This window comes from Cyprinus carpio, chromosome B14 (genome assembly GCF_018340385.1).
Source record: "Cyprinus carpio isolate SPL01 chromosome B14, ASM1834038v1, whole genome shotgun sequence".
Lineage (NCBI taxonomy): Eukaryota > Metazoa > Chordata > Actinopteri > Cypriniformes > Cyprinidae > Cyprinus > Cyprinus carpio.
In genome coordinates, this window is record NC_056610.1 from 4,668,161 (window position 1) to 4,695,069 (window position 26,909).

At 36.3% G+C, this 26,909-nt stretch overlaps 2 protein-coding genes across 7 annotated transcripts; one reads left to right on the forward strand and one right to left on the reverse strand.

Annotated features, from left to right (window-relative positions):
* The first annotated feature begins 2,005 nt into the window (after positions 1 to 2,005).
* On the forward strand, positions 2,006 to 17,674 carry LOC109102901 (proteoglycan 4-like). 5 transcript variants are annotated; one of them, XM_042737809.1, is made up of 29 exons: positions 2,030 to 2,293; positions 3,851 to 3,910; positions 4,219 to 4,339; positions 4,417 to 4,521; positions 5,920 to 5,952; positions 6,043 to 6,108; positions 6,258 to 6,305; positions 6,414 to 6,494; positions 6,588 to 6,668; positions 7,303 to 7,359; positions 7,584 to 7,643; positions 7,734 to 8,120; positions 8,175 to 8,894; positions 9,036 to 9,077; positions 10,399 to 10,482; positions 10,675 to 10,728; positions 11,240 to 11,299; positions 11,630 to 11,713; positions 11,907 to 11,960; positions 12,605 to 12,655; positions 12,750 to 12,785; positions 12,873 to 12,923; positions 13,090 to 13,155; positions 13,426 to 13,449; positions 14,411 to 14,479; positions 14,570 to 14,620; positions 15,014 to 15,079; positions 16,906 to 17,008; positions 17,192 to 17,674. In XM_042737809.1, the coding sequence occupies exons 2-29, from the start codon at positions 3,901 to 3,903 to the stop codon at positions 17,288 to 17,290; spliced, it is 2,763 nt and encodes a 920-aa protein (XP_042593743.1). In that variant the 5' UTR covers positions 2,030 to 2,293; positions 3,851 to 3,900; the 3' UTR covers positions 17,291 to 17,674. The 5 variants fall into 5 exon arrangements, with proteins under 5 accessions (XP_042593746.1, XP_042593743.1, XP_042593744.1 ...); XM_042737808.1 differs by having other exon boundaries at positions 2,036 to 2,293; positions 7,734 to 8,894; positions 13,096 to 13,155; XM_042737807.1 differs by having other exon boundaries at positions 2,042 to 2,293; positions 7,734 to 8,894.
* Positions 17,675 to 17,814: 140 nt separating this feature from the next.
* On the reverse strand, positions 17,815 to 26,760 carry LOC109102550 (fucosyltransferase 11 (alpha (1,3) fucosyltransferase)). 2 transcript variants are annotated; one of them, XM_042737813.1, is made up of 4 exons: positions 26,619 to 26,760; positions 24,101 to 24,773; positions 20,227 to 20,849; positions 17,815 to 18,633 (listed from the first exon to the last, which is right to left on the reverse strand). In XM_042737813.1, the coding sequence occupies exons 1-4, from the start codon at positions 26,741 to 26,743 to the stop codon at positions 18,486 to 18,488; spliced, it is 1,569 nt and encodes a 522-aa protein (XP_042593747.1). In that variant the 5' UTR covers positions 26,744 to 26,760; the 3' UTR covers positions 17,815 to 18,485. The 2 variants fall into 2 exon arrangements, with proteins under 2 accessions (XP_042593747.1, XP_042593748.1); XM_042737814.1 differs by lacking the exon at positions 17,815 to 18,633 and adding an exon at positions 19,965 to 19,983.
* Between the last annotated feature and the right edge of the window lie 149 nt (positions 26,761 to 26,909).

Genomic DNA, 26,909 nt, shown 5'->3' on the forward strand with positions numbered 1-26,909 from the left:
TTCGAAGCTGTTGTAAATCACTCTACAAACATACAACTTTGTTTACTTCTGTGTGTTGCTCGGCAACCACTTTGTTGGAACCACAACTGTTTCTGAGGAAATAAGTTGTTTGGTGGAAGAATACTGTTTTTATTAATATCATTTCACGTTATTTGCTCTGATTTATTCTGTGAAACCATACTATGTATATGGAATAACCATTTTATAAAAGCAATAATCCCCGTGAAGCCATGGTTTACAGTGAATTTATAACAGCTAAGGGGGTTTCTAACGCCCCTTACGGGACAGGAACAGGTTTGACGACTGTGAGTCATGAAATAATATACGCCCCTTAGCTGTTATAAATTCACTGTAAACCACGGCTTCTTGGGGTTTATTGCTTTATTTACAAATAATGTAATTATAAATTAGTAATCATAATGACGTATGATTCCTCTTGTATCCGTTAGAGTAATTATTGGTAATTATTTTTCTATGCCCACTTCCACCTCCTCTACAATATCTAACAACTTCAGTCGCATATGAATATATCTATTATTATTTCAAGCTAGCCGTCCATTAGTGATGCATTTTATCTTGCACAAAAGACACGTGACAGCAATGTTTCACTAATGTTGCATTTTTGCAATTCCTCCAGCAGGCGTTGGATGGGAGGTGGGGGTGTTGTTCAGATGGCTGAGATTCTCCTCTCACAGATATGAATCGCTATCGCTATGACTCACAGTCGTCAAACCTGTTCCCGTCCCGTAGCAGTAGGTGTAACCTCTGATGAAACCACATCAGCCCTGTTAGCTCTCTCACAAGTTCACAGGGGTGTGAGTGCGTCTGAGGGCAGCAGAAGGCTGCTCGTTGGGTTAGTGAGTATCCTAGAGACTGTACACACCCTGCATATATACACAGACCGTACACACTTTACACAGCGTGGTTTGGATGAGTCCCACAGTCTCCATTTAAAAATCCCTGACTCAGCCGTTCACCTCCAATGAGCACTGAGTTATCATTGACACGTTTATGTAAGCATCTGTCATATCTATCAGTTCTTTTAGAATTCACAGCTTTTAACGAAAATAAAATCTGCTTTTAAAAAAAAAAAAAAATCTGGGTCTAGTGACATGAATACACATTTTAATAAATTAGAAAATTGCTTTAAAAATGTCAAGCTAGTAAAAAAATCTGTCTCTTAAAAAAATATAATATTACAGCATTATAATTAAAAAAAAACATTGCAAAAGAGTTTTATATATATATATATATATATATATATATATATATATATATATATATATATATATATATATATTTGAAAAACCATTTTGTCCACCAGAATTATTTCCTCTTAAGTCAGGGTGGTGCAATCAAGCTATTTTGTTGTCATGTGACAGGACCTGTAGAGCCTCATGACTATGTCAAAGGCCCATCAGACTCATTTTCTGAAATAGTATTTCAGGTTCTAATCAAATGGTACATCCTCAAAAAAAAAAAAAAATAGAATTCATTTGGTACAGTGTTATTAAATCCAAACTTGTATATATACAGTACACACACACACACACACACACACATACACATATATATATATATATATATATATTTATATATATATATATATATTTTAAAAAACTTGAACCGTGAATACAAAGATTACAAATGTCAAATTTTGGCACGTGTTTTAAAGCAGATTTTTCAATTATTTAAATTTTTATCATTTCAGATATCCTTATTCCTCACTGACTTCGAGCCTGTCTTCAGTAGTGCCACAAGCTGTTCTGTTTGGAAGCTTTTCTAGAATAGTCCCACAGGAACACCTTATGAGCTTGCACCGTCCCTCTGGACACGATGTGTGTGTGGCCTTCGGTCTTTCAGTCATGCAGAAGGCAGCTTAACACCATCTCAATTCAACCAGTTCAGAGGACATCGCTTCCAGTAATTGTTTGGTGCAGATTTGTCTGAATTTGGGCTGTAAATGCAACAGAATTCAATGAATAAAGGTGGGAGAGTATCACACCTCCCATTGCTGCCAAAACATGAAGTACATAGACACACACACACACACACACACACACACAGAGGTACACACCTATAGGTTTGGTTGGCCTGGCCTACCTGACTGGCTGAGCGGGTCTGTGCCCACACCCTTCCCTGCTCGCTGGAGGAGAGAGCTGTCAGTGAACACCTCCCCTGAATGTGTGTGTGTGTGTGTGTTTATTGACAGAGCTCACAATCAGTCAGCCGAAATCACCAGCACTGCTCAGAGCACCTGCCACCATACTGCAGCTAAACTGACATTTATAAGGTAAGTCATCTCGTTTCTAACATGTTCTGGGACTATATGGGGTTGGCAGCTGCTGGTTTCGTCTGTACTGGCTGATATATGACACAGTGAAAGTGTTTTTACCTTCATATCTTTGATTTGGCTTTCACTCTTCCACTGTCACAATCGCTGTTCAAACATGTTTCGTGCTGTGTTGACGCTTGAAGGTCTTTTTGTGTCACTATGGTGCAATGAGGACTGTAGGAGCGACTTTGGCCTCATGGACTGTAGAAAATTAATTTACTGCCAATAAGCTTTATGTCACTTGCAGTTGTGAGGATGTAATTTGGACATTATATATCATGGTTTCTCTTATGTTGATCATTAGAAAGCATATTGTTTAGGCTTACTCAAATTATTCAGAATAGTTACATATGACAAAACAAACACACACCAGGATTTTGAGTCAGACATCCACCAAACAATAATGGAAAATAATGGAAGTGTGGTTGATTTTGAACTCAGTTCAAATTCTGGACATAATGTAATGGCCATAATGAAATTTGTTGCATATGATCAGGTGTTCAGACTCTTTCATTGTCAGTGTGTGTGTGTGTGTGTGTTGTGTCTGGATGGACAGGCTCTTCTACATGGTTTAGAAAAGAAACTGATGGTTCAATGTTACAGATCTCTACAGATGTACATCTTGGGATCTGTATCTCAGGTTCAAAACAACCTGATTAAATAAACATATATTCATGATTTGTGTCGTAAAGAAATGCATGAGTAATTTTACTAATGTAACTGAAACCATTTAAGCATGCCATCAACATGACTCTCCAACTTCCCTGTTTTCTGTGTTGGATGGAATGAATCTGTCAGTTACTTGGATAATTTCCTGAATGAATTTTTGATTTTGAACGTTTTTTGTTTGGCAGTCTCATGATAAGAAATTGTGATAGTTTAGCCTACCAACAATTCATCACCTTTGTGTACCTACAATTTATACTTGAGGCATGTAATTCACTGTATACTTGGTGATTATTATTTAAAAAAATATGCAGTGCATCCAGAAATAAAATATTTTAATAAATTAATTTAATTAACTAATTTAATAATGTACGTGCCATTCAAAAGTCTGGGGTTGGTAGGATTGATTGATTGATTGATTGATTGATTGATTTATGATCAGCAAGGCTGCATTTTTTAAATCAGATATACAGTAAAAACATTAATGTGAAATATTATTACAATTTAAACGTTTTTCTTTAACTGTTTTCTATTTTATTATATATACAGTACTTTAAAAAAAAATAAGTTTATGGACATTTTCTTTAACCCCAAAACACAACACAGTGATTCAAAATATGGGTAAAACACTTTTAAGAACTGACAATTTAAAATGCTGATTTAATGCTCAAGAAACACTTCTTCTATCTTTATATTTTAGTGCGCCTTTGTTGCATTTTCAGTACTTTCTATTTTAAAAAAAATATTTTACCATGTAAATGAAAAATGAAAAGCCAATAAATGAAATGAATACAAATATTTGCTTTTGTGGGGGTTTTAATGACTGACCTTTTTTTTTTTTTAATCCAGGCATCTTTCAAGGCAGTTTTTAGACCTTTTTGACTAGAGGACCACTAACAATGTCCAAAGGTAAGATCCAGTAACCAGTGTTTCAGTGTATCTTATCTTATTGAATCTCACATAAGTCAGAGCTATTAATTTATGGCATTCCTTTCTTACAACCAAAACAATGATGTCCTGCGTCACAGCATCAAATCCTGTCGTGCCACATGTCACACATTGTTTAACACACTCAACTTTCTGTTATACTTTTTTTTAATGTCTCATACCATTGTTAGCACTTATGTAATCAGCTTATCTTTTGGCTCAATGTAGTGATATTTAAATATATCTTTATATATTTATGTATGATAAGCTCTGGACTGTCTTGATTTCAGAGGGGGAAAGACAATCAGTTTTGCGGACCACAAAGGTTCGCACCGCTCTAAAAGGAGACAACAGCTGGATACAGAGACGAGAGCAAGAGAATCTAGAGAAAGATGAGGAGGAGAAACCATGGTGAGAAATATATATTATAACAAATCTTAAAGTTCAAAGTTCACAGTATAATTTATCTAACGCATTCTCTCTTGTAGGGTCGCCGAAGTGAGAGCAAACCGTTCAAATGGTGTGTTTGAAGAAACAAGTCCTGTTTCCTCACCCACAACCAATGTGCCTCAGCCCATATCCGACACAGAGAAGTATGCATTATTACTCTCCATGGTCTACATCTACATTTACTCATTTAGCAGGCCAAATTAACCTAAAGATGTAGAAAATGTCAGTAGAGCACAGTTAAGAGTCATTTGTGCATTGTGCAGTGTTCTTTTTTGTTTATCGAAGACCTAACACACCACTGTATTTTGAAATATGTTCAGAGATTTAAGCTAGAGGAGCAATGTGGTACTCCAGTGTTGTGCGTCATTAAAAAAACTGCATGACTGGTTGTCCTTGGTGAGGTGGTCTGCTTAGATTTAGATGGTGCTCAAACACTATCCCCAAATCTATTGGCAACCCAAATGGTTTATTTGTGAACCTTACTGAATGGTGTTGTCTTAAATTGCTGGACTGGCTTGAAAGAAAAGAAGCTTCCCAGTCAGTTAAGCTCGAGGTGGTGTTTTTTCACCCAGACCGCAAGCACTGATTTGTTTATGTTTCGTATAACTGCATATATCCTTGTTTTGGTTTCTCCTTTTGAATGATGAATACAGAGTACTGATAGCTGCTGATATAGAGAGTTTATTCCTAATATGCAGGAGCAGAGCACACTGCTAGTTTGTAGTCAGTCTGTGCGGTGTGTTCAACCACAGATTTTTGGTGCAGACCCAGCTGACAATGCTTTTGTCGCCACTAGTTCTTTGAATTTCACATTGTGTGTCCCGTCCTTATTAGGCAAACCAAGGTCTGTGCAGCCACTCTAAGATTGTCAGGTTGGAAGGAGAACTACAGGTCATTGGCATAGCACTAGCAGGAAAATCAATGTTTCTGGATGATAGGTCACATCAATGTTGTGTATTTCAGAAAGTGGAAGGGACCAGTAACCGAACCCTGAGGCACACCAGCAGTTATTTGACACCAACACACCATGAATAATCTGTCTGTAAAGTAATACTCAAACTAGTGAAGTGTAGTTCTGTGAACAATAAGTTGCACAGGAGGATCTGGTGAATTACTGTGTTGATGGCTACAGACTGGTACAGCAGAATGAGGGTGAATGATTAAGAGGATGCTTTCGTCAACCGCAGGGCTTTGTTGACTCATAGCAAGGTTTCTATTGAATGTCTGCTTTTGAAGCTTGACTGATAGTTGTCTAGCTGGTTGTTCAATTACAATTAAAAAAAACACAATTAAAAAAACACAAAATGAAATAAACTGATATTAAAAGATCATTTACCATAAAATCATTTAATTTAAACCATAAAGAACACTTAAAAAAGAAGGAATAAAAATATGTAATATATACACTCCTAAAAATGAAGGTTCCTTAAGGGGATTTTCACAGTGATGCCAACCATTTTGGTTCCCTAAAGAACCTTTAAGTTGAAAGAACTACATTTTTACATGTTAAAAACCACAGTATTTTATTTTCAAATTCACAGACCAAAAACACCTGCATCTGGATACTTAATCAGGTAATGAGAATGCTCAGTCAATCAAAAGTTATCTTTATCAGCACTGCCTTTGCATTACTTTGATTCATATGTGACCATTTACTTTTGCAGAGGGGTATTCAAGAAAACCGATTCCAAGCCAACATCAACATCAAATTCATCCACCAATGGATATGCGTAAGAACATTCTGAAGGATCAGAAATAAATTCCATTAAATTAATATGGATGTACTTTTACACTTAAACTACATTTCTAATATGATTTGTAATTGCTAATAAAAGATAAATCAGTTTTAATAGAATGATATTTGTCTCTCCTTCCTTAGTGGAATAAATAGCTTCAAGAAAAAGCCATCTGAGACCTACAAGAAAATGTAAGTTAGCCGAAAACACTCAAGCATGTGGGGTCACGCACATGAAGCATTTGAGCTCATGTTAGCACATCTTAATTATGATTATTTCCATACATTTTCTTTTCCCAGAGCCCCCCACACAATTCGGTCCAGCAATGAAAAGACAGTGCAGTCTGAACCAACTCTGAGTCCAGACGAAATGGAAAAGAGGTGAGAGACCACACTCCACAGACTGATTTATCCAAGGTGACTTCATTTTCCCCTTCATAAAATAACCTTTCCTTTGTATGTGTGTGTGTGTAGGACAGAGGCAGCCAGCAGTGTGCTGAAGGGATCGGCAGCAAATCGCCGCTCATACGTAATGTCAGCTGCAAAGAAATATGAGTAAGTGTCTTGTTGAAAATATCAACAATAGTTAATAATATATACCTTTAAGGTGCTAATGTATACATATAAATAATAAAAAAAGTAAAAACCAGTAATCACTGATTTTTCACCACTTTAAGGTAAAAAGGTGTATCCAGTGATTGTAAGTGTATCACCACTGTATATTTCTATATTTTTATAAGAAGGTCTCACTGTTTTTTTTTTTCTGTTTTTTTTTTAGTATTGACATGTTTCCTGATAAATAAATAAACATTTCTTACACCATCAACAAAACAACTACCAATACTATTCTAATTTGTGATTTTGCATTAATAATGTAATTAATGCTCTATTTATTAAAACTATATTTCTCATCAAAATGCTTTTTAAGCATTTTTACATTTATTTTAAAATACTAACTAAAAAAACACAGTAACAAATTTCATATTTCATGTGCATTTTATTTGTTAACTGGTATTCAGCTGTTCTTTTTAATAGTTAAATTTAATAGTTAATTTAAGGCACTGCATCCATGTGACTTTTCCCTATTCATTCTTAATTAATTTTCCTTTGTACCACTGTTTGGTTAAAATATTAAGATGAATGCATATCCTATTCCTCACTGCACAATGTTCACATCTAATATCTCCAGATCTTCAGAGAAGCCGGACAGCTCTGCTGAGATGGGCATCTCCTTTGTTGCAAAAAGGTACTAGCCCACACTGACAAAAGTAAATAGGGTGAAAACTGGTAAAGTTGCACAGTTGATGATATAGCACAGATTAATCTTACTCATCTATCATTATATGTGCATCTGCTTCCATTAAAAAAAAACAGCAATAAGTTAAAGTGTCCCACTTTGCCTGTGTAAACCCTATATGTTATCACCATTATCCTCATCCTCTTACTTTTGCATGTGTATGTGGTTTGTAGGGTAGATATCAGTGATGATGATGACACTACAGCATCTGTTAAGTCTGTGCCTGTGCAAAGGTAACCTACACAACATCTCTCAGTTATACAGCTTCAAGCTCCTATTTCTCATTTAACACCATTTTAATTGTCATTTTATTTTATTTACAGTGTAAAATCAAACACTGAGCCAGTGGTGAAGGAGGTCAAGCCAGCAGCACCTGAAATTAAATCTCAACCTAAACCAGTGACTGAAACTAAACCTACAACACAAACTAAAATAACAGCTGAAGCTATCGCCACACCAGAATCTAAACCAGCGCTAGAAAATACAACACAGCCGAAAACAGCATCCGAGCCTAAACCAGCTTTGCAACCTAAACCAGCAACTGAAACGACAACAGTGGCTGAAACCAAGCCTACAGCACAGACTAAAACTGTAACTGAACCTAAACCTGCAACAGAACCTAAAGCAGCTGAAACTAAACCAGCAATTGAAACTAAAACAGAAACTAAACCTGCAGCACAAACTAGAATAGCAACTGAACCTAAACCCACATCAGAGCCTAAACCAGCTGAAACTAAACCTACAGCAACTGAACCTAAACCCACATCAGAGCCTAAACCAGCTGAAACTAAACCTACAGCAACTGAACCTAAACCCACATCAGAGCCTAAACCAGCTGAAACTAAACCTACAGCAACTGAACCTAAAACCACATCAGAGCCTAAACCAGCTGAAACTAAACCTACAACAAAAACTGAACCTAAACCAGCAATTGAAACTAAAACTAAAACAGAAACTAAACCTGCAACACAAACCACAACAGCAACTGAATCTAAGCTAGTGGTTGAAACTAAACCTACCACACAAACTACAACAGCAACTGATCCTAAACCCACATCAGAGCCTAAACCAGCTGAAACTAAACCTACAACAAAAATTGAACCTAAACCAGCAATTGAAACTAAAACAGTAACTGACACTAAAACAGAAACTAAACCTACAACACAAACTACAGCAACTGAATCTAAGCTAGAGGTGGAAACTAAATCTACAATAAAGACTACAATATTAAGTGATCCTAAACCCACATCAGAGCCTAAAGCTCTTGAACCTAAACCTGCAAAAGCAGTTGAACCTAAACCAGCAACTGAAACTAAACCAGCAGCTGAAATTAAACCTACAACACAAACTACACCAGCAACCGATCCTAAACCCACATCAGAACCTAAACCAGTGACTGAAACTAAACCAAAACCTGAAGCTAAATCTGCAGCTCAGCTGAAAGCAGCACCTGAATCCAAGCCTGAACCAGTTCCAGAGAAAAGGTTTGCTGTATTAATGTTCATACTACTGAAATGTAAATAATTGCATATTTGATGTTGATTACATATAGCCCTTTACACTTTGTGTCTGTAGACAGAAACCTTTATATTGATGCGTTTTCTTCATGTTTTTATCCTTTGCAGCCTGTCTGACACCCTGATATCCTTCAGCACAGAGCCTGCCAGGTACAAAGATGATCCCATTCATGCATAATAGCATCCGTCATATAAAGATTGTGTTCATTAATCTCAGTGCCATTCATGTGTAAAAGGGCTTCATACAGTATTAATGAGTTCAGAGCGGAGAGTGAGAACACTGATATTGTTGCTGTTTATCTGACCTCACTGTCATGGGAATTTATTGCACTTATTTTAATGTGATAGCTCAATGCAGTCTTAGATAAACTTGTCAGATTCACACAGTCACAGGCGTGATCTAAACCCACTCTTAGGCATATGAATATGTATGCAGTGTCCATAAGTAGCATCAATTGATTATGAAGTCAGTGTAGCAGTAATTAGTCATGTACCATTCATGCAAACCAGTGAATGAACACATTCGGTGAAAATATTGCTTTAGTTTGTTTATTTATATAAACATATTATGTTTTATATGGTTCTCAGAGAGGTGTATTTAATGGGATAGTTCAACTGAAATTGACAATTCAGTCATTATTTGCTCTCTTTGGTATTGTTCTAAAGCAGTATTACCTTCTTTATTTTTCTTTTTTTAAGCACAACGAGCAGAGAATGTTTTATTTTATTTTATTTTATTTTTTTATTTTAAAGCATAAAGCATTTTTTATTTATTCTAAAGCATTTGAAAGGGTTTGTCAAAAAAAGGACATTTCTTATTTAGCAAAAATCCTTAATTTGGTTGTCGCTGTATTATGTCACTTCTCATTTTTATGCGAGTTCAGACCTTCACCAAATTTACTGTGACAGGGTTGAAGTAGTAACTCACTAATCAAATATTAGGTGGATGACAGTCACAAAGTCTGCTGCTGACTGACTTTAAAGAACAGTTTTGAAACAGACCACTAGAGGACAGGAGAGCCCTCTCTGAGACTATATTTCAAAATCAAGATTTTGATTTTTATCCAATAATTATTGCCCCACTGCTGTATTTCTTTGTCCTGCAGTTCTGGTCCAGCAGACTCAGGAGTAGATCTTCTCAGTCAGGATCTGCTGACAGACAGAGGCTGAATGCACCTGTGATCATTAGTGAAATTATTTTAGATGCAAAACAGAGGCTGCTGTCATTCTATAAAATTGATGCCTCATATACAAGTGTACAGAATGAGTTGAAGCTTGATTCTGTCAACCCTACTATCTTACTAAAGACATATATCCCAACAAACGGTATATTACTGTACATTCATTTAGCTTGAGATGGCACAGTGCAGTTTTTTTTAACACTTACAGTCTTACACAAATGTTATTGTAAATAAAAATTTTTTACGTGTATAGAATCAGTTGTTAAATGATCTGGATATTTCCCGTCTAGTTCTCTGCCTCAGACAAACAAGACAAATAAACCTCTGGACCTGCTCGCAGATGATCTTATTCCCTTCAGTACTCCTACCACCAGGTGATTGTTCTATTCTTTATTCATAGAACTCTCATTTCTTAGTTTTGAAGAATATGCACAGCAAGCAGTTTCTTAGACAGATTAGCAATATGTTTAATAATGTAATAATAACACATAAAGAAGCTCAGAAGACCGTGAAGACTTCACTGGAGTATTGAAGTGTAACTAATAGTTTTGTTCCCCCTCTCTCAGAACCAGCACTGACTACACCTACAGCCGGAAAACCCTGATTGAAGATTTTAAGAGGTACAGGAGCATCATTTCTTTCTTTCTTTCTATTTTTTCTTTCTTCAGTTCAGTTAAAGCAGATGTGTCCGAACCTGTTCCCGAAGGACCACTGTCCTGCTGAGTTCAGCTTCAACCCTAATGAAACACACCTGAACCAGCTAATCAAGGTTTTCAGACTCAGGCCCTGTCCCAAATCACACCCTACACCCTCGAGGTCTTCCTCTGAGTACACACTTTCCGCCACTTTGACTGTCTAGTAGAAGTCTGCTGTGGAGCTCGGCAGAAGTGTGCATCCAGCGCTCATGGGGCAAAAATACCATAGTAATTTATAGTGAATACTTTAGTGTTTTTGAACTCTTTAAGCATTTTTAAATTTATTTTAAAATACTAACTGTAAGAACACAGTAACAAATTTCATATTTCATGCGCATTTTATTTGTTAACTCTCTCGGAGACTATATTTCAAAATCAAGATTTTGATTCTAATCCAATAATTACTGCCCCACTGCTGTATTTCTTTGTCCTGCAGTTCTGGCCCAGCAGACTCAGGAGTAGATCTTCTCAGTCAGGATCTGCTGACAGACAACAGGTGAGAGAGGCTAAATGCATCTGTGATCATAGTGAAATTATTTTAGATCCCCAGAGGAGTGTAATATGCAAAACAGAGGCTGTGGTCGTTTTATAAAATTGATGCCTCGTATACAAGTGTACAAAATGAGTTGAAGCTTGATTCTGTCAACCCTACTATCTTACTAAAGACTCATATCCCAACAAACGGTATATTACTGTACATTCATTTAGCTTGAGATGGCACAGTGCAGTTTTTTAACACTTACAGTCTTACACAAATGTTACTGTAAATGAATTTTTTTACGTGTATAGAATCAGTTGTTAAATGATCTGGATATTTCCCGTCTAGTTCTCTGCCTCAGACAAACAAGACAAATAAACCTCTGGACCTGCTCGCAGATGATCTTATTCCCTTCAGTACTCCTACCACCAGGTGATTGTTTTATTCTTCATTCATAGAACTGTCTTTTCTTAGTTTTGAAGAATACGCACAGCAAGCAGTTTCTTAGACAGATTAGCAATATGTTTAATAATGTAATAATAACACGTAAAAGAAGCTCAGAAGACCGTGAAGACTTCACTGGAGTATTGAAGTGTAACTAATAGTTTTGTTCCCCCTCTCTCAGAACCAGCACTGACTACACCTACAGCCGGAAAACCCTGATTGAAGATTTTAAGAGGTACAGGAGCATCATTTCTTTCTTTCTTTCTTTTTTTTCTTTCTTCAGTTCAGTTAAAGCAGATGTGTCCGAACCTGTTCCCGAAGGCCACTGTCCTGCTGAGTTCAGCTTCAACCCTAATGAAACACACCTGAACCAGCTAATCAAGGTTTTCAGACTCAGGCCCTGTCCCAAATCACACCCCACACCCTCGAGGTCTTCCTCTGAGTCCACACTTTCTGCCACTTTGACTGTCTGTGGAGCTCAGCAGAAGTGTGTATCCAGCGCTCATGGGGCAAACATACTATAGTAATTTATAGTGAATACTATAGTGATTTTGAATCATACTATTGAGGGACGTTGGCCCTCCAGGAGCAGGACTGGACACCCCTAACATAAAGGGTTCTTATTGATGTCAAGCAAGCATGTTTGAGCTTCAGTTTTCAATTTGTGATTTGCTCTGTGTTTGAGATGTCATGTAAATCACCCAAACATACTGTAAATGAATGCTTACAATCGTTTTGCTTTGTTACGAGATGGTAAAGTGCTGTGGTGTACTTTGTCTCAGCACAATAATCCTTTTTTAACAGTGGCATCACAGTTGCACTTCATATGACAGCACATGCTTCTAAGCGCAGTGTGAAATTGTTGTTTATTTTTTACAGCTCAGATGATGATTTTGATCCAATACCAATATCGAGTGAGCCCACAAAGAGGTAATGATTCTGAATGAAATCTCACTGTTTATCAGTCATCTGTGTGCACATGGCAGCCAGCACCTCATTCTCTGTCTGCTTGTGTCTTTCGTAGTCTTGAGTGGTACAGTCCTCCCAAACCGGACTCAAGGTAACCGTGCAGATTCATTTAGCTGGCTCTGTTTGCTAAAACTGTGACAATAATGGTTATCATGATACAGTTCATTTTTATTTTCAGTTCCACAGATACATTCAGTCACTTTCAGCATCCTGTGGACTTGGTTGCTGAGTGAGTATATAAACCAATTTACATGGACCTGACTGTTTTTAAAATTTCATTTAATAATTTAATTTAATTTTATAATATTAAAATTACAGCAAAAAACTACAGAATGTCATCTTACCCAGTGCTTTTGATTAAATAGCCCTATTAATCAAGATATTTTGTGCTTAAGTGATAGTGTGCCACCAGATGTTTTGGTTTCCTTGGCTGAAGATGTCATTCCAATTGATACTAAGAGGTAATTCAGTACTGCATAACTGTTTATTATATTGTTTGCACAGAGATCTTTGCTAAGAGAGGTCAATAACATAATGGGTTAAAGTCCCGGAGAAGGAAGTAGTGTTGGTAGTTTGAGTCAAACCCAACCCTTAAACTCCACCTGAGCAGCAGATAAACTCTCACACAGTATCAAACGCACTTTCACACGTGTGCACACGCTCTCTGGAAATAAAACTAGCCTTCATATCACCGGATCCCTTTTAAAAGCAACACCCTTTTTTTTTCACAGTGACTGGAAGAAAGACATGGACAGGTAAGACACTATTCATATTTGACGTTATGAGATTACAGAAGACGGGGATATCACTACTTTATTATTATAAAAATTATTATTAACAGAACCTGGGAGTGTTGATACTGTATATTAAACTTTTTAAACATGATTCATTTTGAGATTCCACAAGATTTAAAATTCTGATTCTTTTTTTTTTTCAATGAAAACATTAGTTAATGTGTGTGTGTGTGTGTGTGTGTGTAATTTTTAATATACATAATCATTTGACATCATCTCATGGCTCCCTTTGGAAGTTTTCCCCTTGGTTGAGCCCAAACAAACAAGATATTTACATATTTTAATGCACATTATACATATGAAATATGTTGATAAAGATATTACACAGTGATTTAATATTTGATTAAAATATTCAATATGGAGTAATGATTAATGTTTAATATTAACTTCCAGACACAATTTGTTAAAACATGGGAGGAAATCTGACTTTCCAAACTTAATATCTCATTGAAAATCCTGATGTTCCATAAAGAGGAAAATTAAAAGTCTTTCTTGTTCATGATTCCAAAAAATATATTTTTAAGCAAGCATTTAACTGTCCGGTCTGGCCAAATACTCACAAGGGCAAAACTAGCTTTTCCTGTTTAGCATATGATTTTAAAATAAAGAAGCAGAGCGCTGGAGCAAAAGAAATAGGGCAGGTTTTGTAGGCTAAATAAGTATAGCCCTGCTTTAAGTCTTGGGTTACTCATTGTTTCTTAAAAGATCTTTCCTGAAATAGTGCCTTGACAAAGACAAGTACTTTAAAAAAATCCTGCATGTCTCTACATTTCACCCTTTACTTATGACCCCCACAGTCAAACAATAGCTTATGATGAACATAAGCACATGAGAGCCTTCGGCTGTGCATGGTACATCAGAGATCACACGGTTTGTTGTCAGAGACAAGATTTCTAACATAATGACTATTTTTGTCTTATAGCTACAAAACCATCACCAAAACAGTGGAGAGTTCTGTCCAGGAGAACTTACCAGAATCTGAACCCAAGAAGTATGTGGGAAGATGTTATAGTTTATCCTGATTCATTTAACCAGAAAGTGTCCTGTTCAATGCCTGATGTCTTTTGTTTTGTGTTTTTAGGAACTTCGTGTACGTTAAGGAGTATGTGGATAACTCATGTCTTGATGGCAGGTAACTTGGAGGCTTTATATTCTTAGAATCACTCTCTGCCGTTATAGTCATTTTGCCAGAATTTGCTCCGTAAGATCAAGCGGTTCTCAGTTGGTTTGCTTTAGGACCCAGATTTAAGACTCAACGAACAAAAGAACAAAATTGCTTACATACTGTACAATACAAAAGTAATACAAATATTCAAAAAATAAGCACTGAAATGAATTAACATGACCATGAACTGCATAGACTCTCTGATATGTGAAGTGGACCTTCAAGGGACTAATATTGAGGATTTGTAACTTACTAAAATAAGTGCAGTGCAGAGATACTGTGCAGAAGGTTATGGAAAAGTCATCTGTGGATCAATACAATGTCTTCAAACACAAAAATGCTCTGTCTTCCTTTTTATAGCAGCTCTGACTATGTGTCATCAACAACCTCCAACTACAGCTACAGCAGCCCCAGCTACTACTCCAGGTGACACGTTTAGATATCTCACATAACATATGACAGCCCCAGAAACAATGTCTGCATTCATTCTGTACTTATACACGTACACAAAAGCACATTCATACATTTTGGGGCTAATGTATATGGGCCATTCTACAAAACTCTACAGCTGGAAACGTTTTGGGGAAAAAATGTCTTTCCAAACAAATTGTATCTATGCAAATTCCAAAATCCAAGGTACACATTTCTAGTAATTGTGCAGTTAATTCTCATATTGTATTTTCAGAAAGTTTTGGAATATCTGTCCTCTCCCCAAATAATTTAATTAGAAGGGTTATGTTGACCTATTAAGATTTTGATTACATCTACATTGTAAATTATTATTATTTGCTATTTTATTTAAATTTTTTAGAGGTAAATCAATAACAATTAAATTTTTAACGATATTTCAAGTGTAATTGATAAGATTGGTTGTATTTTGAATCCAGTTTTTCTTTGTAAAAGGCAAAAAGTTGATCATACTGATTTCAAAGTTAAGGATTCATTAGTTTGAATATTAATTGAACCAAAAACTATCACAACATCTTAGCTGATAATTCAGTATACTTTATTTTTGACAAAACATCCCATGTTTCGGTAGTGACTGCACATTTTTGGGTAGTGACAGTAATGCATCATATTACAGAATTTTAACTTGCATATTAAAACACCACTAAAACAAAGAAAATTTCCCCCAGATATGAGGATTTTGTCACTACCAAAATAATGATGACATGTTTTGGTCGTGAAATTTCTATGGGATAACACCCCCCGAAAAACAAACAAACCAAAAAAACAAAAAAGTCACTACTTAAACTCCACCAAATATTTTGGTAGTGTCTGTTTCAGAAGTGACAATTTTAGATACTTTTGAACCTAGCTTAAACATGCTAATCAGCACATGGCTAGCTAGCACAGTTCTTATTTTCATAAGTTTCACAACTTATTTTCATAAGTTGAAATTTAGGGGTTCGGGACAGCCACCTCCCAACTTAAAGTACCCAATAAATGATGACTTTATATATATTAATCTTACAAATATTTTAAATATTATTGTGGGTTTCAATAGATAAGATATAAGGATCTTAGTAAACATCTAAGATGTGAATACTTAAATGCTTTTAAAATGTTTTTTGGTTGTGCGACAGCAATTTGCACCAATTCTGTAGAATGGCCCATATACACTATATGGACAAAAGTATTGGGACCCCCCTTCTAATGAACAGGTTTGACTACTTTAGTAATTTCCATGAGTACAAATCTTAATGTTTAAGCATATAAAGATATTCTAAGGAACTGTGTGCTTCTAATTTTATAGCAGCAGTTTGGACAGGACACTTTTCTATTCTAACATGAAAACGCCTCTGTGTATTCAAAAAGAAATGATGATTGAGTCAGTGTGGAGGAACTTGACTGGTCTGCAGAAACCATCTGAACACATCTGCTGTGACTTTAAATGCAGACCTTGAGCCAAAAACTCTTCACCAAACACAGATGACTTGTACATATAGGTGCAGTCGTTTTAGACACTTTCAAAACTGCTGCAACAGAGATTGAAATACAATTTTCCATCATATATCATTATGTGCTTAAACTTTGTACTCATGGAAATGACTAAAGAAGTCAAACCTGTTCATTAGAGGGGGGGGGGGGTCCTAATATTTCTGTCCATATAGTGTATCATATATAGATGTATAGACTGTTCTAAGTGTGCGTATGTATTGCACAAGCAGTGATGAGTGTATGAGAGTAAGTGGAAATATATTTAGTTTGTCATCCGAGCTCTAAACAATGAGTTCATTTGGTCTTTTTAGAAGAGAAATGACTCCCTGTACATACTGTGGAGAAATGGTGGGAAATGATGCCAAAATCACCATTGAGCACCTGAACATATCCTGTCACCCATCCTGCTTTAAGGTATGCAACAATATCCGCTCACACAAAGGACTCTTTTTCCCAGACAATTCTCTAATTTGTATGGCACAATGTGCTTGATGCAATATAGCTTGTTTGTGATATGCTTTACTGCCGTACTTAATGATATATGACAACATGCTTTAATGAAAATATGTATTGAATTTCTCTTTCCCCCCACCCCAGTGTGGTATTTGCAGTAAACCAATGGGAGATTTACTCTACAACATGTTTCTGCATCGTGGGACGGTCCATTGTGAGAGCTGCTATTCCAATGTGCTATAAGGAGCTCTGCTTCCACTGCCTGAAATATCCCTCAACAGTACAGCTTACCTGCTTATTTGAATAGGAATTAGACTTGTTACTGGCACAAAACACGTTCCTCTTTATTTTTCCTCACTGATCGTACCGCGGACATAGTGCCTCTGTGCAGAATACCTTCTGAATATCATAAAAAGGTTTTCTTGTGCTATGAATGCTTGTTGCAGTGCATTTTCCCTCCGATTCTGTCCCTATAAATGTTTAGTCAAGACAGTAAGAATGTATATCTTTGTTGTATTTAATCATCAGAAACCATTTTAAAGAAATTATGTTACTGTTTTAGTAGCACTGTTATGAAAATACGTATCCTGCATTAATATTCACAATTAAAGCAAAATTCTCATTGAATTCAAGTCGAATTCTCCTTTTATTGTTTTGTTACAAGAATGTGCAATAAAAAATGTAAATATATAAATATTGCATAAGAAATACTGAGGTACACACACATTTAAACAGGTCAAGACATGTCCCAGGAGTCTTACTGGAGAATCTCATGAAGAGGTCCAAAATAAAAATAAAAATCACTCAAAAAAAAAAAAAAATATCAAAAGAAAGGTTCGATTTCGCTTGTAGAAAAAGTACACATATTTATGAATTTTTGCATGATTTTTGAAAAAATTTACATTTAAAAAAAAACCTCCAGCCACATAATCAACATTTTCAATGTATCATGTGCTTAACTCTCATGAAAAATACATTATAATATGAAATATTAATGGTCCAAAAAGGGGGTTGCTTTCTTTATGCAGTAATTTTTCCTTTTGATTTTTGTAGCTAACCTTGACTTTGTCCTTGATGTGTTTTCATGAGATTCCCTCTTCAAGACCCTCATGCAAAGAGACCATTATTCTTTGTTCATCGTAACTGCAGTGATCTATGAGCAAGCCTGAGTGATCGTGAGCTGTGAATGTTCAACATCCGCTGAAGCTTTCAGATCAACATAAAGCTCAAGAACACTCATTATGAATGCGTATTACAAAATACTCATGGGAAATATTTAAAAGTAACCAGATTATCGTGATGGTTTCTATCTGATTAAAAACTCCAAGAATTTTCAAAATGTAAAAATGGCTCATCAGCCTTGGGTGGACTGCCAAATTGTTTCCAGAAATATTTCAGTCTTGAGTTTGATCTGTGACGTCCCCTCAGGAGCTTCATCTCATCGGCTTCTGGCTCTCCTCACAGCGATGCTCTGTATATGCTGCCACAACAGCGACGGATCTGACACGTTGTGTCTGACGAGTGACTCCAAACCCTCTGCTTGATCCAGACTCTGCCAGTAGTCCTGCGGCCACATCTGGAGCCAGCTGAGAACAAACACGCGTCACAGTTTCACTCTACTCATGTCTTGCTTTAAAACATTCACAAAACATTTTACTTAAAAACTGATGCACATACAGTGCCCTCAACTAACACTGGCAACCTTGGTATATATGAATATGCAAAAATAAATCTGCATCGTTGATCTTTCTGATCTTACATTAAAATAATAATAACACTAAATTACAAAAATTCTAACTTTTCATTGAAGTAAAACAATTTAAAGTGGGGAGAAAATCTCATGATGAAATAAATGATTTCTCCTATGCATGTTGGCCACAATTATTGGCACTCCTAGAAACTCTTATGAGTAAAATATCTATGAGTAAATAAGAATATCCTATTCATATTTACATTTTTTAGCACAGCAGGGTGACTAGGAGCATGAAATTATCCAGCCATGACTTCCTGTTCCACAGGATTATAAATATGAGGAACACAAAGGCCAAATTCCCTTAATCATCCATCACAAGGAGTAAAACCAAAGAATACAGTTCTGATGTACAGAACCAGATTGTTGAGCTTCACAAAATAGGAAGTGGCTGTAAGAAAAGAGGTAATTAATCTTAAGAGGTTCCATTCAATTAAAGATGTTACAAATCTGCCTGGAAGAGGACGTGTCTGTATCGTCCTAATGCACGGTGAGGAGGAGTGTTTGTGTGGTCAAAGACTCTCCAGGGAACACAGCTGGAGAACTGCAGAGATTAGCTGAATCTTGAGGTCAGAAAGCCTAAAAAAAACATCAAATAGCCCCTACATCAGCACATGTTGTTCAGGAGGGTTTCAGGAAGAAGTCTCTTCGCTCATCCAAAGACAAACTCCAGCATATTCAGTTGTCAGACACGGCTGGACCTTCTATGGTCAGAGGAAACTAAAAAACAGCTTTTTGGCAGCAAACCCACCAGACGGGTTTAAAACAGGGATAAAGAGTAACCCATGTACCCCAGGTTAAATATACTGCTGGATCTTTAATGTTAGGCCTGTTTTTCTGCCAGAGGTCCTGGACATCTTGTTCAGATGCATGGCATCATGGATTGTATCAAATACCAAGAGATAAAAAATCTAAACCTGACTGCCTCTGTTAGAAATCTTATAATGGGCCGCGGCTGGATCTTCCATCAGGACAATAATCCAAAACAAACATCAGAATCAACACAAAAATGTCCGTCCCAGTCCTCTGACCTGAACCCTGTAGAAGATGAGTGAAGTGAACTGAAGAGAAGGAGCTGTGAATCTGAAGGATCTGGAGAGATTCTGATGAAGGAAGGGTCTCTGATCTCTTGTCAGGTGTTCTCTAAACTCGTCAGGCATTATAGGAGAAAACTCCGAGCTGTTATCTTGGGAAAAGGACGTTGCATTAATTGTGGCCAACATGAACTAGAGAAAGCATTTATTTCACAATGAGACCCCCCCCCACTTTCAGTTGTTTTACTTCAACGATAGGTTACGATTTTTTAATTTTTAAATGAAAGATCAAAAGGATAAACAATGCAGATTTATTTCACAGCTGCCTTTGCTCATATTTACCAAGCGTAGAGAGCGCTGTGTTTATGAAATAGTGATACTTAAAATCTGTTTACCTATCATTTGGGTCAATACTCTCCACAGGCCCATATCCAGGACTGGGCAGTGGGCAGCCCATGTGCGAGCTGTTGGCCAGCTTTGGTTGAGGCGGCAGGTTTTGCTGTGGGTTCTTCCTGTGTGCTTTCACTGCTGCCAGACGCTCGTTCTCTCTGTCGCACACAAAGCACTCAAACCCGTTCAGGTAGTTTGGTTTACTCATGTCGTTGACGCCCCACTCTCTGCTCTCCAGCCCCTCCAGCAGACGCAGGTTCGTGATCTTGCTGGGCGTTTTGTACTCCAGATAGCGTGAGTACTCCGCGTCGTCTTGATCCAGAGTCTTTATGAACTCTGCCAGATCCCGTGGAGAGGGGAAGTCATCAATGAGGATAGCAGAATGATTGTTCGGCAGCCAGTCGGCCACCGATGACGAGCCCCTGTAAATGGGCACACAGCCCTGGTGCATGGGCCGCCACAGCTTCTCCGTCATGTAGTCGGGACACAGGCCGTTCTCCAGGGCCAGGTGGAACTTATAACGGCCGACGAAACTCATGAAGCGCCGGTCTTCACCAGTGGCTGTGCTGGTGTCCTCCAGATAGTCAGGCAGGGGTTTGTTATTAAGGCACTTACCATACGAGTCAATCTGAGGAGAAGACAAATTATGATGATAATTTGGATTTTAAGACCAAAGTATACATTGTTTTTTTCATATAGGCCTATGTGCACAGCCTTTCAAAATAAACTCTTGACACATGCAACACTAGAAAGTTTCCTCATCCAGTGTCTGCACTATTTCTCTAATGAGCGATTAAAAAAAGTCTTTGTACTCGTTTAAACTGGTTTATCTCTTCACACAAGTGCTTAAGTGCAATGAGGGCTTCTTTTGTTTCTGTGTCTCAAGTAGTTTCTTCTTGTTCCTTCTGTTCATTTTAATTTTTGACTGTGAAACAATGGGCCAGGGCAGTGTTGCCAAGTTGTGGACAAACTTATAAATGCAAAAAAAAAAAAAAAAAAAAAAGGCAAGCTATGTGTTACATACTGTGCTGATGATATTTGCATTGTGCACACTGAATGCATATCCTTGCGTATGCATAAAAACAAAACATTTATTCTGTTACAAAAGGCTGGAATACACTAAACAACAAAAATCTGAACAGATTTTAAAACACTAGGTATCATACATTTACTGACTAGGTATTATACACTAAATGACTCAGTATCACATATTACCATGTTACAGCTGATACAATGTAATTGTGTTCCCTGAACGCAACATAGGTTGCTTTAGACAAAATGCATACACACACACACAGAGAGAGAGAGAGCGCTGGGTAGATTACTTACAAATTATAGTCTGTTACTGATTACAGATTACATGGAGAAAACGGTAGTTACTCATGTAACCTAGGTTACTCAATTTAGCTAAAGTAATTTGACTACATTTATAAATTACTTTTTGTAGATCAAACTAGTTTTAAACTTAAATTAATTGCACCATATTAATATATAAAAAGAAAGCATTCCATTTTCATTAAATGCATTAACATTAAGAACTGCAGTAGGTTTATGAGTTGATAAAAAACTATTACTTATTTAAATGACAAAAATGTACAATAAAAATAATTTACAGCCTTGAACACTGAAAATATAAATATTTTGTTTACCCTGCATGTCAATGTGACCATTAACAGACATCACTGAACTGTAAATGTGTGAATTATTATGTTTGAAATATTAACTTCCTCAGACTCAGAGATAATTTTCTGAGGAAGAGAATGATCTTTTAAGGGGTTCAGCTGACAAAAACGTTTGGGGATCCCTGTATTATATGAACAAACATTAATAAACATGACAATAACAATGACACTGCACGCCCCAAAAAGTCTTCCAGGTCTGAAATATTTCTGACCAGACTGCCATTATGAATAATTTACTGTCATTATGTGAAAAATATGTATTCAAAAGTAACTGTAATGGGATTATGAGCATTTTAAAATGTAATTACTCTAATTAATTACAAAAAGTACTTCATTTCTGGAATCTGACTATATAATCCAGATTACATACTACCAGCACTGTATATATACAATCATTATAATAATTATTTTTTGTAACTCGGACTGTAAAATATACAGTACAGGTCAAAAGTTTGGAAACATTACTATTTTTAATGTTTTTGAAAGAAGTCTCTTCTGCTCATCAAGCCTGCATTTATTTGATCAAAAATACAGAAAAAAACAGTAATATTGTGATATATTATTACAACTTAAAATAATTGTTTTCTATTTGAATATACTTTAAAAAAAAATGTATTCCTGTGATGCAAAGCTGAATTTTCAGCATCATTACTCCAGCCTTCAGTGTCACATGTAACATCCAGTCTATCACCATGATCATTTAGAAATCATTCTAATATTCTGATTTATTATGAGTGTTGGAAACAGTTCTGCTGTCTAATATAATTTGATGAATAAAAGATTAAAAAGAACTGCATTTATTCAAAAAAAATAAAAAAAATTCTAATAATATATATTCTAATAGTATATTTTCTTTACTATCACTTTTTATCAATTTAACACATCATTGCTGAATAAAAGTATTGATTTTATTTAAAAAAAAGAACAGAAAGAAAAAAAATTACTGACCCCAAATTACTGACCAGTAGTGTATATTGTTATTACAAAATATTTATATTTTAAAAACAAAAAACATAGCTTCTTTTTTTTTTTTTTACTTTTTATTCATCAAAGTATCCTAAAAATATGGAAGAGGATTAGGGCCAAGTAATAAAAAAAAAAATAAAACCATCTCGAGATTAAAGTCATTATATTGCGAGATTAAACTCGTTAAATTTCGAGAAAAAAAGTCGAAATACAATCTTGAGAATAAACTCATTACATTACACGCCATTAATGGCAATGCCGTACAGTTTTAATTTATCATAGCTGTCCAAGTGCCAGAGTGCATTTGGGTGAAGCCAGCGATAACCTTGCATTTGTCCTCTGGTTGTCATTTCATGTTGGACACAAGGCGAGTAGCATACATCGCCCAAATTGGACTGATTTTTTTCTTCTAAAAAAGACTGGGCCGCTTGCAAATTCTCTTTAAAGTTGTTCGTGTGCTAATTATTATTGTGTCATAATTAGCTAAAGTTGATAGTATTTCTTTGTTACTGAAAGAAAGTCTAAAATATAGCTTGACTAAGTGATCCAACTCTGCCATGTCCTCTATAGGCTATGCAATGAACACTGATCGAATGCGTTATTCTCTACCTTTCATTTCGACTTTTTTTTCTCGAAACACAACGACTTTATTCTCGAAAATTAATGAGTTTATTCTCAAGATTGTATTTCGACTTTTTTTCTCGAAATTTAACGAGTTTAATCTCGCAATATAATGACTTTAATCTCGAGATAATTTTATTTTTTTATTATTGCTTGGCCCTAATCCTCTTCTGTATAAAAAAGTATCACATGTTCTGAAAAAATATTAAGCAGCAGAACTGTTTCCAACTTTGATAATGAATCATCATATTAGAATGATTTCTAAAGGATCATGTGATAATGATCCTAAAAATTCAGCTTTGCATCACAGAAATAAATGATAATTTAAAGTATAATAAATTTCAAAACAATTATTTTAAATTGTAATAATATATCACAATATTACTGTTTTTTCTGTATTTTTGATCAAATAAATGCAGGCTTGATGAGCAGAAGAAACTTCTTTCAAAAACATTAAAAATAGTAATGTTTCCAAACTTTTGACCTGTACTGTATGCAGTGGCAAAAGTGGTGTAGTGTATGCTGTGGCATTTTTGGTTGCTAAAGCACTCACCCATTTAAATATATTTGCAAATGTATGAAAATTTGACATCTCTTATAACAGTATTACCTCTATGTATTTCATCAGCTCCTGAACATAGCGATCGCGGTCTGAAGGCACGTCACAGTGGGACTGCATGTAGAGCACAGGGGCCAGACCGGCCCGTCTCCAGCGGTTCTTCTCCTGCAGAGGCACTGCCGGTGCGTTCAGAAGATAGTCCAGAGAGGGCAACCACTGCAGCGTCAGCGGATAGTCCGACTCCCTCCTGAACGTGGCTGTGTAGTTAAACAGCCGGATTCCAACACCGTGAGAGAGCAGGTAGTTATTCATGGGCGACTCTTCGTGGAAAAGCGCCCAGGTCTGATGGGCCAAGCGCGGCAGCGGAGCCTCATACGCCCGGAAGTCTGTGCCGTAGAAAATGATGGATGACGTGCGGCGATACAGCTGGACTTTGCGGTTGCTTGTGACCAGGCAGGACGAGTGGGCACAGTCCACACGCTCGGTGTCTCCTGGGAAGTGCGGGAACAGATTGGAGCTCCACCACAGAAGGATGGGCAGCTTATTATTGGGGCGAGGGTCAGTGTTTCCAGGGCCGCGGTACGTGCTCACACTGGCAAACTCCATGTCACTGAGGGCACTCTGGGGCTGGAAAACCCCACTGTCCCCTGTGTCCACTGGCCCCTGGCCCCAGCAGCATACAGGGGCCACCACAATAAGCCACAGGCACAGCACCATAGTCAACCTGAGAAAGACAAAGACACCGCATTGAATCATTCTTCTGCGCTTAAAGGGATCTCACCCAAAAATTCTTTCATTAATTACTCGCCCTCATGAATCCAAAAAGTATTCTCGTCGCTTCATAAAGTTACGGTTGAACCACTGATGTCTCATGGACTCTTAAGTTCTGGTACCTTGATCGTGACAGTATCCTTGCTGTCTACAGAGGGTCAGAGAGCTCCCGGATTTCATCAAAATATCTCCATTTGTGTTTTGAAGATGAATGAAGGTCTTACGGGTTTGGAACGACATGAGAGTTTTTATTTTTAAGTAAACCATCCTATTAAACTGTTGCAATGTGGTTGAAGAAACTTCAAGTATCTGCATTGGACTGTAAATATTATTAAGGGTAAAAATAAACCTGGGCTCGACGATAAAGGCCTGCACGATGTGAAAGCGTAAAGGATGCTCAAAACAGTTGAAGGAACTTTCCAGTGCTGCATCATCTAGAAAATGTACTCATACTCACACACTGTCTAAAGCACGGTTTGTAAGTGAGTACTTAGTGACCATTAAAAGTATGTTCTATGTAGTATGAATGTAATCCGGATGTACTACGTTCATCATGCTGACGGTGACAGACGGTGATCAGCCTCATAAGAAGATCAACCTCACTGATGGACAAAAATAATTGCCTGATTTTGTAAATGTGGGAAACTACATTTGAATCAGACATGCAGTTTGTGCTTGTGTTAATTGCTTGCACTTACAGAATGAGCCTACAATACCAGAAATAACCCTGTTTACTGAAAGTAAAGACCGTGTTTATTAAAAATGTTAATGAAATGAAAATGTTTAATAAATATTTAAGAAAATGTTCCCATATTTACATATTTTGTTAGAATGTCACAAGTAATATGAGAGTGTTGAACGGAGTTTAGTTTAGGGTCTTAACACACACACACACACACACACAATTATGTAAGACTTCAGTCTTTGCGAGTAGTCACACAAAAAACAAAGAGAAAAATCCCTCACTGCTCTTGACTGGATCACTTTAGTAGTGTTAATAAAGATTAATGTACATTTAATTGATACAGAGAAGTTAATTTATACAAACTGCCTGAAAAACACTATTTATTTCATTTGTATCTTTGTTCTTTTGTATTTACTTCTGCTATTTGTTTATTTTATTATTGACTGTTTACTTTTCTTTAATAATGTTTGTATTTTATTACTTAGGTTAGCAGTTTTTGTTTATGTGGTATCAAAAAATTGATTGAGAATGTTAATTTCATTGGTATCTAAAATTTTCCAGTCTTAATAATAATATAGAGTTATGTGAATCAAAAACAAAAATGTATTTATTTCTAATGAATTTATTTATTTATTTTAGTTTTCATTTTATTTACTTATCTATCTATCTATATATCTATATATATTATTATTATAATTATTTATTTTTTTTTATTTTTTTTTCAGGGTCAGGGTCAAACCAGGCAGGTAGATAAAAATGCCCTGTAGACTATATCGAACATTTAGGTACATGTACAGTAATAAAACGAATATAAATGCTGTATTTGAAAACATAAGCATTCTAGACAGCATCTTGGTCATTGTGGTCTCAAAACCTACTGAGGTGCTTAGTAGGTCTAACTCAGACATCAATTTTGGTCATCATAGTGGCAAAACCTAGTCACCAGCCTCGTTCAACAGCATGTTTGGGCGTCATATGCACCTATTACATCCAGAAATGCACTGGAGCACACTATGTTTGAAGCACAGCCAAAGAAGAATATAAAAACACATTTCCGACAAAACACAAACGCTTATATTCCATACAACATGATGTGACGGAATGCTTTCTTACTTCAGTTCAGGACAGACGCATGCTGTATTCTTGCATCTCTTGTTGCTGTTCTTCCTCGCCACTGTCCTGCAGCACAGGATGGACACTGGACACTTTGAGGAACGCCGCTGGGAAAAATCGAGCATTACTGCCACCTAGAGTTCTGGATGAGAATTACCAACAGAGGAGCTATAGTTTTTATAATTATAATTATACAAATTTATTTTGCCTTTTAATAATATAATATATTAGTTGAATGTATGTAAATAAACAATTACATAAAATGAGTAATTAAATTAATTGCGCTCAAAC